Source organism: Dreissena polymorpha, chromosome 5, assembly GCF_020536995.1.
Source record: "Dreissena polymorpha isolate Duluth1 chromosome 5, UMN_Dpol_1.0, whole genome shotgun sequence".
Lineage (NCBI taxonomy): Eukaryota > Metazoa > Mollusca > Bivalvia > Myida > Dreissenidae > Dreissena > Dreissena polymorpha.
This window is the reverse complement of record NC_068359.1, coordinates 35,505,901-35,523,955: the sequence shown is the minus strand read 5'-3', so window position 1 is coordinate 35,523,955 and position 18,055 is coordinate 35,505,901. Positions and strand designations below refer to the sequence as shown.

Genomic DNA, 18,055 nt, shown 5'->3' with positions numbered 1-18,055 from the left:
TTATGCCCCTGCCCCCGGTAGGGTGGCATATAGCAGTTTAACTGTCAGTCCAGTCTGTCTTTCTGTCAGTCTGTGCGTCCGTCCGAAAACTTTAACATTGGCCATAACTTTTGCAATATTGCAGATAGCAACTGGATATTTGGCATGCATGTGTATCTCATGGAGCTGCACGTTTTGAGTGGTGAAAGGTCGAAGTCATCCTTCAAGGTCAAATATATTGCTTCAAAGCGACGCAAAAGGGGCCATTGTGTTTCTGACAAACACATTTCTTGTTGAAATTACACTGTACCTTGATAAGTGACTGACTGAATAAAATAAACATTAGTTTGAAATTTATATACAAATTCAGTGCTACAAATTTATTTGTCTATACATAATATTGGTTGGTTTGCACTGTTTTTATACAAAAATCCAAGCATTTTTTAGTTCTAAAGAAGCATTAGCTTGTGCAGACTGAAAGGCTTGCCTAGGACCACATTTTAGTCAGATGAATTAAGCCCAGTTTTCCCAGAGGAAGGCTCAAACGATGTATTATTTTTACCCCTATGCTGGCAAGCCTACCATATGATGTATTACTTCTACCCCTATGCTGGCAAGCCTACCATATGATGTATTACTTCTACCCCTATGCTAGCAAGCCTTCCATATGATGTATTACTTCTACCCCTATGCTAGCAAGCCTACCATATGATGTATTATTTCTACCCCTATGCTGGCAAGCCTACCATATGATGTATTATTTCTACCCCTATGCTGGCAAGCCTACCATATGATGTATTATTTCAACCCCTATGATGGCAAGCCTACCATATGATGTATTATTTCAACCCCTATGCTGGCAAGCCTACCATATGATGTATTATTTCTACCCCTATGCTGGCAAGCCTACCATATGATGTATTATTTCTACCCCTATGCTGGCAAGCCTTCCATATGATGTATTATTTCAACCCCTATGCTGGCAAGCCTACCATATGATGTATTATTTCTACCCCTATGCTGGCAAGCCTTCCATATGATGTATTATTTCTACCCCTATGCTGGCAAGCCTACCATATGATGTTTTGTTTCCACCAAATTCAGCCTAGCCAACAGTGTAATGTACTATGTCCACCCCTATTCAGACTAGCATACCATATGGGCTGCGTTCTTGGAAAACTTGGCTTAAAGCGTGTGTTGATTGCACATGCTTATAGGGGTTGACACTTTATGCACACGCATTAAGCCCAGTTTTCCAAGAGCAGTGCCACATTGTTTCCATCCCTTTTCAGGCTGGCCTACCGGTACATGAAGCTGGTGGAGAATTCCCAGACCGGAGAGGTGGAGCTACCTGGAGCAGACAGCTGTGGTCTGGAAGAGGACGAGGACAATGAGGATGGTGACTCGGTCACAATCCGAGGCAGCAAGGGGGCCAGGTTCTTTAAGAAACTCTCCAACAAAATCAAGAAGGTAAAACTATTGTAGAAACTTTCTAACAAATCAAGGAGGTAAAACCATTGTAGAAACTCTCCTACACAATCAAGAAGGTAAACCATTGTAATAGTAGAAACTCTCCAACACAATCAAGAGGTTTTACCATTGTAGAAAATCTTCATCAACATCAAGAAGGTAAAATCATTGTAGAAATTCTTCAACAAATCAAGAAGGTAAAAACATTGAAGAAACTCTCCAACAAAAATCAAGATGGTAAAACCATTGTAGAAACTCTGACTAAATCATGACGGTAAAAATATTGTAGAAACTTTTCAACAAAATAGAGATAGTAAAACGATTGTATAAACTCTTCAACAAAAAAAGAAGAGAAAACCATTGTCATTAAATGGAGGAAACTTGTATGACGGAAATAATGTTATCACTTAAATTGCAAAAACTTTCATTATGTTTATAGCCTATTTATTCTGAGACAAAATCTGATTTTAAATCACAAGGCCCCTTGGATTTCATGTAAGGTATTTTTTAAATTGAATGAATTGTAATTATCATTAATTATACATCACACATAATGAATGTTTTAAATCCTTTCACAGATTGGGAGATCCGACAATGTATGTATAACATGGCTAGACATTAATTTGCGTATGTTTTATTTTTATTGTATTCATGGCTAAAAGTATTTATATATATGAGCCGCGTTCTGATAAAACTGGGCTTATTGCATGTGTGTAAAGTGTCATCCCAGATTAGCCTGTGCAGTCCGCACAGGCTAATCAGGGACGACACTTTCTGCTTTAACTAGATTTTTGGTAAAAAGGGACTTCCTTTAAACGAAAAATACCATTAAAGCGGAAAGTGTCGTCCCTGATTAGCCTGTGTGGACTGCACAGGCTTACCTGGGACGACACTTTACGCACATGCAATAAGCCCAGTTTTCTCAGAACAAGGCTCATATGTATGTATATAGTTTAATTCTTAATTAAAAGAAAGCAAATTTATAAAGGGGTACCCATTGTTTTAAATGCATGTTAGAAATATTTGATTGTTGATCAAATAAGAAAGTATTTAACAGCAAAAAGGGCACATTATGACCCACATGTTTTAAATGCTAAATAAATGGAAGTTGTGGGGGAGTGTATATGATTTTTATATCAACAATTTATAATTGTGTGCGTATAATTTAGATTTTGTATCAAAATACTTGAGGATTATTATTATGCCTTTCCGTGCACATAATGAATTTATGGTGAAGGATCCAAATGTAATGTTGGGTTTATTCATCACCTGCTATTTTAAATATTTGCTTCTAAGATGCTTATACTATGTTGGAAGTAACATAAAAACAAATCTAGCACACAATCTCATTAGGTCATCTTAACCCTTTCGCCCATAAGAAGCAAAGTAAAGATGGCTTTTGCAACCAGCATAAACCCGGAACAGCCTGCGAGTAACTCGCAGTCTGTTCATGTTTTATGCTTTTTGCTGCTCATCAGTATCTTAGGGTTAGAAATGAAGCCTTTAAAACTTGAATTAAGTAAAAAAGAGGTCTTAAATTAAATGAAACTTTCTAAGGAACTACAAATGCGTTAAAATATGTATCTAAGTGGTAAAGGGTTTATGTTCTAGTCTGTTTAAGAATCTGTCTTTTATGTCCCCTCTTTATGAAGATAAAGGTAGGGCATATTAACCCTTACAGTGCTGGAACCGAATTTTGAAGGCCTTTGCAAACAGTTTGGATCCAGATGAGACGCTACAGAACGTGGCGTCTCATCAGGATCCAAACTGTTTGCTATTCTGATAGTATTCTTTAAAAAAATCGAAGAAAATGCTAATTTTAGAAATTCAGCAGACGACATTTTAGCAGACGACAAATTTCCCAGTATGCAAAGGGATATATTGTATCGCACATAACTCCAAATGTATTGATGTAATAGGGATGAATTTCTGTAAATATATTCCAGCTTGAGTACTTGCCCCCTCCTTCTTTTGGTTGATATGTTTTATACATAGTGGGGTGAAGCTTTAAAAATGCATTAATCAGCATGTGTACTTTTGCACCTCTGTATGTTGGTTGCAAATTAGGACTTCTGGCCTCTTTAAAATGAAGAAAACAATATTTGTTCCATCATGTTGCGCGTAACTAAAAAAGTATTCAGAATAACATTTAGAATAGTTCAAATTTGCACATGTATGTTTAAATATGTTGATGAAGGACAGTTTGTTATCAACTCATATAGTAACGACAATTTGTTAACATGGTTCCGGAAGGAATTACTCACCAAAACCTTGGAATTTAAACATTTTTTTCTATAATGTATAAGACGGGTAATTATACCCCCACAAACGAAGTTCAGGGGGGTATATAGGAGTGAACTTGTCTGCCGGTCGGTCGGTCAGCCGGTCTGTCTGTCGGTCCGTATTAAGTGTCCGCTCTCTAATTCAAGTAGTTTTCATCCGATCTTCACCAAACTTGGTCAGAAGTTGTATCTACATGATGTCTAGGCCAAGTTCGAACATGGGCCTTGCCGGGTCAAAAACTAGGTCACGCAGTCACTTAGTGCGTTTTTTTATATTCAGCATTGTGTCCTCTCTTTTATTTAAGTAGTTTTCATCTGATCTTCACCAAACTTGGTCAGAAGTTTTATCTAGATGATCTGAAGGCCAAGTTCGAACATGGGCCATGCCAGATCAAAAACTAGGTCACAGGGTCACTTAGTACGTTTTACACATTGAGCATGGTGGCCGCTCTCTATTTCAAGTAAATTAAATCCGATCTTCACCACACTTGGTCAGAAGTTGTAACTAGATGTTGTGTAGGTCAAGTTCGAACATGGGCCATGCCGGGTCAAAAACTAGGTCACAGGGTCGCTTAGTGTGTTTTAAACCTCACGATATTGTCCGCTCTCTAATTCAAGAAGTTTTTATCCAATCTTCACCAAAATTGGTCAGAAGTTGTATCTTGATAATGTCTAGGGCAAGTTTGAATATGGGTCATGCTGGGTCAAAAACAAGGTCACGGGGTCACTTAGTGGGTTTTAAACATCACAATGTTGTCCGCTCTCTAATTCAAGTAGTTTTCATCCAATCTTCATCAAACTTGGTCAGAAGTTGTATCTAAATGATGTCTAGGTCAAGTTTGAATATGGGTCATGCCGGGTCAAAAACTAGGTCACGGGGTATCTTAGTGCGTTTTAAGCCTCACCATGTTGTCCGCTCTCTAATTCAAGTAGTTTTCATCCAATCCTCACCAAACTTGGTCACAAGTTTTATCTCAATGATCATCTCTAGGACAAGTTTGAACATGGGCCATTCGGGGCCTAAAACTAGGTCACGGGGTCACTTAGTGCGTTTTTTAACATTCAGCATGGTGTCCACTTTCTAATTCAAGTAGTTTACATCCGATCTTCACCAAACTTGGTCAAAAGTTTTATGGAGATGATCTTAGGGCCAAGTTAGAACATGGGCCTTTCTGGGTCAAAAACTAGGTCAAGGGGTCACTAAGTGCGTTTTAAAAATTGAGCATGGTGTCCGCTGTTTTTTGTGAAGACGATATGCAAAATATTATGTGTCATTGCGGCATGTGGGGGTATTCGTCATGTCTGTGACAAAGCTCTAGTTTTTATGTCCCCCAGTCTATACTGGGGGACATATTGTTTTTGCCCTGTCTGTTTGTTGGTTTGCGTCAAACTTTAACATTTGCCATAACTTTTGCAATATTGAAGATAGCAACTTCATATTTGGCATGCATGTGTATCTCATGGAGCTGCACATTTTGAGTGGGGAAAGGTCATGGTCATCCTTCAAGGTCAAATATATGGGTCAAAATCGCCCATTTAATATACTATTGTAATATTAAAGATAGCAACTTCATATTTGGCATGCATGTGTATCTCATGGAGCTGCACATTTTGAGTGGTGAAAGGTCAAGGTCATCCTTTAAGGTCAAAGGTCAAATATATGGGGGGACATAGTGTTTCACAAACACAACTTGTTACTTTGGAAATTAAATGTCATTTTATGTATGTATTTTGAACATTTTACTTTTTGAAATAGTCTAAAATAATTATAATAGCGCAAAAAAAAGGTTAATAAAAAAATATTGATTTGAGGTCAACAGTTCAACGATCAAGGTCACAGGGGCTTGAAACTTTAAAGTCATTTGTGCATGAAACCTAGACATTCTTTCGCCTACAGTCATCTACATTGGAATGCTGTTTTCTGGGAGGAAGGGGAAACATGTATTGATGTTGAGGTTAACATCTCAAATGTCAGCATTATAATTCAGGTGACAGTTAACAAACATCTTACTCTATTGTAGGAGGACGCATTTGAGTCTGCAGTGCTGAATGAGCGGATGCCTCTCACATAGGAATCCTACCCTCAAACCTGATTGGTTGATTGTGCAACAGCCGAGAGGCATCAAACCTAATTGGTTGATTGTGCAACAACGGAGAGGCAATGCATCAAAGAGATATATGAGTTTACAGAAGAAATAAAAATATATGTACTATAATATTTAAAAAAAATATAACTTAAAATGGATTTTGCTATAATTAAACAAATTGTAGTAAATATTAAGCGTAAAAAGTGTGTGTAAAAGACTGCGTTTTATCAACAACAAATAGTTTTTCAATGACCTACGTTATTTTTTTATGTTCTGATTTTTTGCTAAGGGTTGAGATTGTGTTGAATGAAGTTAATAATCATGATTTGTTTATTTTGTCAACATAAAACAAGTTTACTGTAGATTTGTTATGTATTTTGTGTATGTTTATTTCAACTTTTTTTGTGTTTATGTTTTTTTGTAATTTTAACTTTCGATTATATAATCATCAAGCTTAAGGATTAAAAATATTTAGCATAAAATTATGTGGCTATCCGAGTATTAAATACCCATTTTACAAACATATATGTTCATGTAACATTCTGTTTCTTATTCTTTGCCTATATTTTATTTCATTGTAAAATGGTAATCTCATTTGTTTTTGGGAAGCAGGATCTCCTTTGTAATTTTCTTGCTCACATATACATTAGTTGTTTACGTGTTTATTCGAACCATTTCCTGCTTAGAGGCAAAGTGTAATTGGCTTTATGTAGCTAGCATAAAACCAGAAAAGCCTTGAAGTAGATCCCACGCTGTTCAAGTTTTATGCTGTTTGCTGCTCATCAGTATCTAAGGATTGAAAACGAAGCCTTTACACTTTAATTTAGAATCTATTAAGAAATGTCTTTAATTTAATGTGATTGTATACATGACTACACATGATTCAATATGCATATTTTAAGTGGTTAAGGTAAAACTTGGTTCTGCTTACATCCAGAGATGCATATAAGATTGTGTCATGTCTGGTGCCTTGCATGTAGAAAAATATGTTGTGAGATTTTGTTACATACCTAAGATATGTGTGGCATGCTTTTGCACTGCATAATGTTTTAACCAAAGATAGTCAAGTATATCCAGAGTTACCTTTACTCAACAAGCTTTTTAAATTTAACATAAATGCCTATTAACCCTTTCCCACTTAAAAGCTAAGTGAAAATGGCTATATGCAAACAGCATAATACCAGAACAGCCTGCGAGACACTCACAGTCTGTTCAGGTTTTATGCTGTTTGCTGCTCATCAGTATCAAAGGGTTAGAATTGAAACCTTTAAAACTTGGGTCTCGTAAAAAAGGCCTTTAATTAAAAGTAACTTTCTAAGGGACTACAAACACGTCAAAATACGGATCTTGGTGGTAATGGGTTAAGTTAGGTGTCTGCATTTATATCCCAACACATTTTAAGTCGCTTTATATTGCATTCAAACATCTACCTTGTTACTACTTTGATGCAAACACAGCTTGACTTGAGTATGCTTCTAACTATTCAGGATATTATGTGCGTAGGTTGCAGACTGATGACTTCATTTGCATTCCTAACAACAGGTTTAAGAGATTTAAAAAAAAAAGTTGTTTGCAAATGAAAAAGGTTTCAATGATATCTCAGGGTTTGTATAAGATCAGGTTTCTCCATGAAACAGGAACCAAGATTAAAAGACATTGTTCGTATTACAAAGGGTAACCTTGGAACAAATTCTTGCAGATAAACGCAACCAATAGCATGATGCATAACCTTCTATACGCCTTTCCTATATTCGTGAACATTGTTTGTATTTGTATTTTGATGTCTTTAAAAATGCATTTACATTTGCCTGAAAGATCTTATGAATAGAATTTTATGTTTCGTCTACATTTTTCATTCCTATAAGATAACATTTGAAAGATTAGTTTACATTTGTCATTTCTTAATGCATGCATTGTGTTGATTTCTTGAAGTATTCATGACATTTATATTGATTAGTCCAGCACTTGTTTATTACCCAATACTTTGTGCAATCTCATATTTACTTTACAATCTGAAATCCAGGGTAGAAACTGATTATTGGCTTTGTTTTTCTTTGCTTTAGTTTTTATCCTATTTACACTATCCATGAAGCCTGTATCCATGCTTGTTGTCCCCTACAGGTTTCACCGGAGGGGACTTATGGTTTGCGCTCCGTCAGTCTGTCTGTCAGTCTGTCTGTCCCACTTTTCTGGATCCTGCGATAACTTTAAAAGTTCTTCATATTCTTTCATGAAACTTGAAACATGGATAGATGGCAATATGGACATTATGCTCGACATTTCATTGTGTTCTTACGCCAAAAATTCTGGTTGCTATGGCAACAAATAGACTAGAAATACTGCTGAAAATGGTGGTTTTCTGGATCCTGCGATAACTTTAAAAGTTCTTATATTTTTTCATGAAACTTGCAACATGGATAGATGGTGATATGGACATTATGCAAGTCATTTTATTTTGTTCCTACATCTAAAATTGTGGTTGCTATGGCAACCAAAAAAATTAAAAAAATTCTGAAAATGATGGAATTTCTGACAATGGTGGAGCCGGTAGGGGACCATATTGCTTGACAAAAGCATTGTTGTTTTTGTTCTACAAACTATTTAATGAATAAGGGAATGGTAAGAAACGTAGGTTACTGATAAGGCAATTTTCCTCAAATATGCATTTCTTCCCTCAATTATATGTTCATGCTAGGAACAATGTAGTGCCACAATTGACATGTTAGATTTGTCTTTTAGAAATACACCTGATGAGATTGTATTGAACTTGTATGTATATCTCTTATATTCAAGTGATATTTTGCGCATTTTTCACTGTTGAATTGAGCTAAAAAGAATTAACAGGTCAAAGAGTTAGTTAAAATGTGGTAACTGACCAATTATCTGCAACTCATCTTGCTACCAGTTGTTTATAAAAAAATATATATTATATTTGAAATTTTACATGACTGTACAGTCCTCTAAGCTGAGCGGAACTGTCGTTTTATTAGGATCAGAGTTAGTGTTTGTGTGTCGTATGAACGAATCTGCACTAAAACTAAATTTAGATTCACATCATACATCGAATCATTTCTGACGTCAGTTGTCAAAACGAAAGTACGGTTGATATTCAAATGCATTATTTTTCTCTTTCCGGGATATTGTTTTAGTATGTTGATGCTGCCTTAACAAATATAAGTGTCTATGAAGTGAAAACACCAAAAATAAACAACGGTTGCGATAGACACCTATAAACATAGCATATACTGTTAGATGCGCATAATATCACTTTCATTGACGGTGATACAATTGTCTGTAAGGCTTGGTTCAGTACATCAGAGGGTTGTGAAATAGTGAGAGACTTGTGTGTGTTGCACGTATTGCTTCAGAATTCCAAACATTTCTTATATATTGTGCACTTTTACAGATATTTATCTTTACAATTGCCTTGATCTTACTGTTTTTGTGTTATTTATATCTTAAATGGTGTATTGATTGTTGTAGATTGGCTGGATATATTGATTGTTGTAGATTGGCTGGATATATTGATTGTTGTAGATTGGCTGGATATATTGATTGTTGTAGATTGGCTGGATATATTGATTGTTGTAGATTGGCTGGATATATTGATTGTTGTAGATTGGCTGGATGAGTGGATGAGTAACCTTCATGTTTATAATTGTATTCTAGAAGATATTTTATAATTGGAACAAGATCTGCAGTTGACGTGATACATTTTTGGGAAGAACTATTTTGTTGTTGTTTTTCTTTTAATATTCTGTTCATCTTTGATACTACTGGTTGTGAAAAAAATTGGAATAAATGCAGGGTTCAATCAAACATTGAAGTGCTTTGATTAAAATAGATTGATATATTTGATAGATTTTTGTTTATTGTTAATTTTATTTAATTGGTTATATATTATGTTTAAATGAATGTTCATGTTTTGTTCTTCATAAATAAAGGGAAAAAATTAACATTGAAAGAAATGAAGTAAAAAATAAAAGTGTTCATTCGTTCAATGTATTCATAGTAAATCATTATAATCTATGATAATAATGTAAAATTTAAAAAAGGTAGTTGTAGAGTTAATTAGAAATGTTTTATATTAAATTTCTGTGAACATTCCCCGTAGTTAAGAGAGAATTTAGCACTGGAAGTAGTGTGTTGTATATAATGTTCATCTTCTTTGTTGGTTTTTTAATGTCAATAAAAGTAGTGCAATTAAAATAATACAACACATTAAAATGGGTCAGTGTTTATTTCTGTAGATCATTGATCTCCATAACGCAACAATATCTTTGGAACATTTTTTTGTTATTTCTTTTGCAATCGTGTTGTTGTGAGTTATATATTTATTTTCATGAGATTATATATTTTATTTGTATGGTAGGTAGGTATAGGGTTCTTTGTTGTAATTAGTATATATATAATAATATAGATAATTGTTCTTGAATGGACGAGCTAGCTTCATTGGTGGAGTGTTTTGTTAATGACTGAGTTTTTTTTTATACTTATTTTTTTATTGTCAGTTTACATAAGTTAGTTTCATGTAAATTGAATGTTCATTCTTTACGAGAATGTCTTCCATCTATAGCTCATCCTCAAAAGAATTCTAAACCCCGCGATGGAACTGTTTCTTTATTCTTGTCATTTGAATGCTGTCACTTTTTGCTTAATTTTGCATTAATCAATATTGCATGTCACTGTTTCTGTTTAAAAGTGCTAGTGTTCACAAAATTTAACATAAATAATGTAAGTTTACTGTTGCCGTTGGTTGTGTTTTATTGTTGTTTGTTAGGCATGCCAAAAAAGCTTCTGTACAAAATGAAGCTTTGGACCAAAATATATGTACATTGTATTTCTCGAAACATCACAAACTATCGTTTTTTTTAACATTTCAAAAAATTGTTCTTGATGTGTGTTCAGTATGTACTGCACAATATTTTCTTCTTAAAGTAATCTGTTTTGTTTTACTATCATGATATAGAGATTTCTTCAAGATACGTTTTGTGTTCCCTAACATGCAATTTGTAACTGAGTGCCTGTTTGAACAAGCATCTTATTATGGCAATATGGCTCGACTGGTCATTGTCAGCTTGGGTACTACTTAAATGTACCCTGGGTACTCTTTAAGTATTATTAAATGTACCCCATTACGGAAAATATACTGAAACGTACCCAGGAATTCTAATGCTTAATTTGTTGTTGTGGGCTTTTTTTTCTTCAAATTAATTATGTTCATTTTTATGTCAATATTCTGTAAAATGGCCTCTGTATTATCAAAACTCCTGCTGAAAGAAGCATTTTGAGGATGTTTTTTTTTTCAAAGAGAATTTTGTTTCTTATTCCTAAGCGAGTTTACGGAATCGGATTTTACGCAGGAATAAAACTTGGGTAGTCTAAAATGGCCGGGTATGTGTTAGTATATTTTCCATACAGGGGGTACATTTAAGTATGCTTAAGATTACCTGGGGTACATGTAAGTAATACCTGAGCCGACAATGACCAATCGAGCAGCAATATGTATGACAATGGCTCAAACATCCCTTTATTTAATTATGCACCCACGAAGATGGTGGGGGTAAGTTGCTTTGCACCTTTATGTCTGTGAGATGGTCGGTCTGTTTGCTGACCATTCTGTTTCCACTATCAATTTGAGCTACCATCATCAAAGTGTGTATGCTTTTTTTAATGGGTGGAAAGTATTACCTTTAAGATCAAAGTGTCAAGGTCACATATGCTTGTAACATGAAAACTATTTTCGCCATAGATAGTGTTGGACATATAAAGAATGCTTGGACATATGTTTATACTCGTGACATTAAAGAATATTCTTTAAATTGAATATTCAAATACTGCTTTAATTCCAAGTCAAACTTGGCAGTAACCAAACTACATCATCTTTGTTTTTTATGGCAAAATCACCAGTGGTAGCCTGTATATATTTAAATATTGTGCATATTTTTTGTGGGGGGGTTTAAGTCTATTGTTCATTCTTAAGTCTAAGAATGTGTGGGTGACTACGGGCCCTGGTTACACTGAAGGAAGGGAAGAAACCTATTAGTTTTTAGGTCAACCTGTTAACTCTTTCAGTGCTGGAACCGAATTTTGAAGGCCTTTGCAAACAGTTTGGATCCAGATGAGACGCCAGAGAACGTGGCGTCTCATCAGGATCCAAACTGTTTGCTATTCTGATAGTATTCTTTGAAAAAAATCGAAGAAAATGCTAATTTTCGAAATTCAGCAGACGACATTTTAGCAGACGACAAATTTCCCAGCTTGCAAAGGGTTAATCCTTTCCCTCTCAGAGGCAAAGTGAAAATGGCTATGTGCAAACAGCATAATACCAGAAAAGCCTGCGAGTACCTCGCATTCTGAACAGGTTTTATGCTGTTTGCTGTTCATCAGTATCTTTAGGTTGGAAATGAAGCCTTTAAAACTCGATTCTAGTAAGGAAGATTTTAAATGTAATTAGATTTTCTAAGGGACTACAAACACCTCAAAGTGGGTTTATAAGGGGTAAAGGGTTAGATGTCAAGGTCACTGGGCTTTCTAACATGAACATGGTACAGTTTCCACTCTATATCTAGAAAGGGTTTTAATGTATGATAATATAAATGACTATGTTAGTAAGACCGCTATAGATTTTGAGATCAAATTGTTAAGTCAAGTCTCACGCATTTCCAACATTTTGACAGATACTCGTAGCAATTACACATACTGGCACAGGTGGCTTTATGTCTGAACGGGGTCATGTGTTACAAATAAATTTTGTAATGATGCTTAGCATCGACACATTTTCTTGTATTTGTTTATAAAGCATTTATTTTTCTGCAATGCCAATTTCTGGTTGTTCTTGTACGTGTTATTCACTTACAATAATATATGGATCTGATTCTTCTTTTAGTTTCAATAAAGCGTATACAACATATAAAGATAACTCTTTTTCTCAATTGCAAACACACAGTTGTACAAGATTCAATGTTGAATTACTGCATTCCTCCTGTAACTAGTATGTGATTCAGAGTTGTTATAATATAAACATATCTTGATTCAACATTAAAAAACCTTTTGATTCCATGTAGCATCCTAATTCGTTTGATATACGTATGTACGGTCGCTTTTCTCGAAATACGTGTTGCACGTATGTCTGCTCATATTGTTACAGTTTGTTAATACTCATAATTGCTTTAGACAAATACTAGTAGTGCCGTTAAAATGTATCGGGTTCTGAGAAAACCGGGCATAATGCATGTGCGTAAAGTGTTGTCCCAGATTAGCCTGTGAAGTCCGCACAGGCTAATTAGGGACAACACTTTCCGCCTTAATTGGATTTTTTGCTAAGAAGAGACTTCATTTAAACGAAAAATGTCATAAAAGCGGAAAGTGTCGTCCCTGATTGGCATGTGCAAACTGCACATGCTAATCTGGGATGACAATTTACGCACAAGCATTATGCCCAGTTTTCTCAGAACGCGACTCAATTGTATTTGAGTCTCGCTCTTGGAAAACGAGGCTTATTGCATGTGCGTATAGTCGTTTTACCGGCTAATCAGAGACGTCAATTTCCACTTTTCTTGTATTTTTGGTATAAAGGGAGTATCTTTTTTGGGGAAACTCCAGTTTTGGTGGAAAGTGTTTTCCTTGATAATTATGTGGGGACTGTACAGGCTTATCCGAAACGACACTTTATGCAAATGCATAGAGCCCCGTTTTTCAAGAGTGGACTCAAATATATATGGACCGTGCTCTGTGAAACGGGGGTTTAATACATTTGCGTCAAGTGTCATCCCGGATGAGCCTGTGCAGACCGTACGGGTTAATCAGGAACGACACTCTTCGCCTAAACTAGATTTTTGCTAAGATGAGACTTTCTTTACACAGAAAATATTATAAAAGCAGAAACTGTCTTCCCTAATTAGTCTGTGCGGACTGCACAGGCTAATCTGGGACGGCACTTTACGCACATGCATTAAACCCCCTTTTCACAGAGCACAGCTCATATATAATTGGAAAATAACTCAAGTTTACCCGTTACCTAAAATACCCGAGCGACTATCCTTGCGGGTGTACACAATACGGCTTTATCGGCGCTACTGGCAAAGGAATGATTAAAATAAACATACCGAGCTCAAACGTCAATATCCACAATCAATGTTCTATTCACCATCTACAGAAAGGGTCATGAATGTAGTCAAACGGGTCTCGTTAAAACGGCCCAGCCGCCGTTAGAATAAACTTATTATATTATGAAGCCGGCTTTTTGCTCAATGATCTTTCTCGTTGACAATGACCGCTGATTTATATTATAAACGTTTCAAGAATAGTGAATAGTGTTTGCAAAACAGCGCATTTGAAAACGGGACTTCTAAAACGGAGTTTTGAGCAAATTAATTATACACATTCGTACTCAGTTAAAATTAATGAATGTTATTTCATATGAGTAGAGTGTTTTCATGTGCGTGGTAATGTCCACTTAATTCCTAGTTGGACCTTTCAACTTCAAATGTTCACGTGTGGTTGCTGGAATAGTCTACATATAATTGTGAGTACTACTTTAATTCTAACGAGCATTGTACGAACATATCCAACAACTGTGTATACTTCTGTGTGCATATTCGTGTTGTCGCAAAATCAGAGTATTCAATCATTCGTAAAAAAGATCGATGACGATACAAAATTCTATTACATAAATAATCCTGTCGAATATTTTTCTATATACCATGTTCTCGTTCACATGAAGTGAATTTTAACATTAATATCAAATATGAAAACAAAACACATAGGGAAAATGTGTTTGAAATGTAAAGTATCATCTTACAATCTGTTTAAAGTGTGGAACTGTACGATTTGCGTTTGCGGGTATTTATTTTTATGTGCATGAAACATCGTGCGTTTAAATCCACACTCTCGTTAGTTAAACACAATACAATAAATACACCTATCATTAATTCGTGTGCGCGTGTTTGCTACTCATGGGAAATTCAGCTCAGATAAACGCGTTCCTATTCCTCGTGCAGAACGTTCTATAAAAAAGAGAATATAATTATGGTAATATGCAATAAATATTCACAGAGTTCATCATGCTTGTTAACTTCTCTTTACATATACACAAGACAAAATGAAGACGTAATAATCGTACTATTCGTAAATATATATATAAATAAATGAGAAGGAACTCAAGAATACATCTTATTAATTGAAGAAGACCGATATTTGTAAACAACTAAGAATGTGTGCAAATAATTTTGCTAAAATGTTCCTTATTTCATAAAGTATTATCATTTTGCTACATTCAAATACGTGACGACCGATAGTTACATGGCGTAATCTTTATAGAATAATAAAAGTCAAATTTTCCTCCGTAGATAGTTTTCGCAGGTCTATCCGTAGATCTCCCCACTTGACCGAAGTAAAGAGAACTGTAACTGGATACTTGTAGAAAACGTCTGCCAGTTTCAAATGTTTGAATGGTGCTTCGAGTATCACGTATTTAACACTAATTAAAATTTATTCAATTATGGAGCCATTGCCTTCCGTATTTGTGACGCACATTTGTTATATCTCATTGATTGTGTTGTGACGTGTGTCTTGTCATAAACATGACCAAGGTATGACAAACAACATGGTGCAATTAGCTCGGCAATCGCGAAGGCATATATTCTGTCCCAGTTTAATATAACAAAATCCATAGATTCGTTTAAATCTATAACTATAAGTAATCATAGTCCCCGCTCAATAGTGGCGAAGGTTGTAGGTTTTCTGTCCGTTAGTCCGTGTGTTGGTGGGCCACTTTCGGTAACGTTCAGTTAGTCAGCAGTTTTCTTCGATATACATCAAACTTCATGCCAATGTTTGCGAGTAAATATCTGGCTCTAGCTCGAGCAATCGCCAAAGGTACTGTTGGTAGGAGACTCTTTTATATAAGAAAGCATAGAGCCGTCTCTGGAAGCCGAATTATTAGCCATCGCAAGACAGACTGAATTTACGATGCAATTTTTTACGACGTATAATTGCTGGGAGGCAACCTCTATGATTAGTTAAATATCGTTAATTCCATCAATCTCTCTCATGCAATATTTGAGGAACATGTTAACCATGAATGTAAAGCGCTTAAATTTAGGTAATAACTTAAATGTGTCGCAAGATCTTTGAGAAGTCATGCCCCAGCTCTCAAAGTCCTACACATTTCAACAGACCTTCACCAAATCTTAGTTCAGTTCGACGACCAATCAAATTGGTTCAAATTAACAACGCGTTTTAGCATCATAGTCTTGTAACCATTATTCACAGCAAATATTAAACTTTCATAAAAACATCATCGGCCCTTCTAGATATACGGTTTTGCTCCCAAACAAGATTCGGGAAGCATTCAGTCTTTCGTCCGTTCGTTCGTCCTTCAGTCACACCTTCATGGCCAGTAACTACTGACATGCTGTCGACTGATCTTCGAGCGTAGCTGCATTAACAAGTGGACGTTAACATTCTACAGTCACATTCGTTATAGCTCATGCTGATGTACCTTTTGTAGTACCTATTGTAGAATAGAATTGATAATTTCTGAATTTCGCTGACGTTAATGAATAATATACATTCTTTTTCTCTGCAATCACTGTTCTAATGTTAAAAATAATTTAAAAAATACATCTAGTCGATAAATTACATGCCTTTTCGAACACGAAGTCCCGTTTTAATTCAATCACTTCTCGATTTATATAATGCTTAGTTGAGTCTCTTACCTTAACCGCTATTTTATTACCGACATTCCTTTTTTAATAGCAAAACAAATTAACAAGCAAAACACTACAAGATTTATAGTAATATAAAGTATTAAAGAAAGACATATATAAACCTAAATAATTGCTCGTCTTCTCGTAAAGATGTTACCATGAAAAGGGAAGTTTATGAATGGTTCGTAATAAATTATTATTACTTAACCTCGGTCGACTAAAAAATATTTTTCTAGCACAGGTATTAGTAAGCATTGCTACTCCAACATTGCAGCTCGAAATTATAAGATTTTAAACATGTCTGAAATACGTAACACGTTGCTGCAATCAAAACTCTTGAAGTCACGTAATATTGACAGAACCAAATTTATTAAATGCTTTTTAATACACTATTTATTACGGATGTATTTCGAAGTTGTATAGGCCTTCTCGCTTCAGTATGTGAGGACTCGGTGCGTTCCACCACCCTTTATACATGTCCGTTTCACACATTTAGAATGTTGGGACACTTTTGGATTGAAGATACATTCACAGTATGTCTCTTATTATTATTTTATCAGAGCACCTGGGGAAAAGCCCATCGAGCGTCCGAACGCTAATCATATGTGTATATGTTTCGCGTCATGCGTAAATAGACCTTATGTCAAACGCGGTCAGAGTGGCTCTAATCCAGCCTGCGCACCTGTGCCGTTTGGTCACGGGCTTATGTCCGCTTATAAGACCAAGAAATCTTTCAACGTAGCCAACTGTGGACCAGACTTCGTATAAGACCCGTTTTGGCATGACTCGGCTCATGTATCATGTATTTATTACTTTATTAGGTTGTATCATAAAACGGCGTTAAAACTAGACTATTGAATTATTTTCAAAACTATATGAAAAAAATGCAGCATTTATACGTGTAATGTAAGTTTAACATTCCGCCGTCGCGCAACGTTGTCCAGTATTTGTACCATTGAACAGGTTTTATTATCGATACCTAATGATTTGAGAGCACTATCTGACCTAATTAGGCGAAATGCAATTTGTGTTTTGTCGGATACCGTGAATATACAAATCTCGGTAAGCATGGGCAGGTCCTATCAAACGAAAATATTGACACAAGGATAGAGTCTTTGAAACAAAGCCGATAATGCTACCGTAATACACAGGCATACAAGGAGTTGTTATCGTCTTTAATCAGATAATCGAACCCGAACACGCTGTGCAAATCAGACGTAAATTTCGTTAAAACCTCATTCAAACATACATGGTAATTGATTAACCGACTTCGGAATGTCTCAGGTTGTTTTTTTTACTTTCTGACTTTGTGCTGATTGGTTTTATCCGGAATGAAGATGCGGAAGCTGCACTTAGTTTAAACCTATTTATTTTAGCTCGATTGCATCGAAAGCCTCAGGCTTATTGAAACGCTTTGGAGTCCGTTTCCTGGGCCTAGAACCAGTACTTGGTGTCTTTGGGGAGATCTAAAGAACGCTCCCACAGTGGGGACTGAAGCTGCACTTCTTGAAGATTAGTATTGAAA

The 18,055-nt window shown here is 35.5% G+C and overlaps 2 protein-coding genes and 2 long non-coding RNA genes across 7 annotated transcripts in view; 2 read left to right on the top strand and 2 right to left on the bottom strand.

Annotated features, from left to right (window-relative positions):
* Positions 1–10,561, top strand: part of LOC127881611 (endosome/lysosome-associated apoptosis and autophagy regulator family member 2-like) — a 103,106-nt gene extending 92,545 nt beyond the window's left edge. For 3 of the 4 annotated variants that reach the window (XM_052429642.1, XM_052429638.1, XM_052429640.1), the window contains 3 exons: positions 1,272–1,449; positions 2,028–2,045; positions 5,753–10,561. In XM_052429642.1, coding sequence (XP_052285602.1) covers positions 1,272–1,449; positions 2,028–2,045; positions 5,753–5,803 — 247 coding nt within the window. In that variant the 3' untranslated portion in view covers positions 5,804–10,561. The remainder of the gene's footprint in view (positions 1–1,271; positions 1,450–2,027; positions 2,046–5,752) is intronic. The other variant, XM_052429641.1, reaches the window with a different exon arrangement.
* The window catches only part of LOC127881714 (uncharacterized), a 515,289-nt gene that overhangs the window by 311,876 nt on the left and 185,358 nt on the right, over positions 1–18,055 (bottom strand). The window lies entirely within an intron of this gene.
* The window catches only part of LOC127881722 (uncharacterized), a 264,293-nt gene that overhangs the window by 170,389 nt on the left and 75,849 nt on the right, over positions 1–18,055 (bottom strand). The gene's annotated exons all lie outside the window — the stretch shown is intronic.
* Positions 13,971–18,055, top strand: part of LOC127881606 (uncharacterized) — a 135,640-nt gene continuing 131,555 nt past the window's right edge. The window contains exon 1 of the mRNA XM_052429614.1: positions 13,971–14,345. The gene's annotated coding sequence lies outside the window, so the exon portion shown is untranslated. The remainder of the gene's footprint in view (positions 14,346–18,055) is intronic.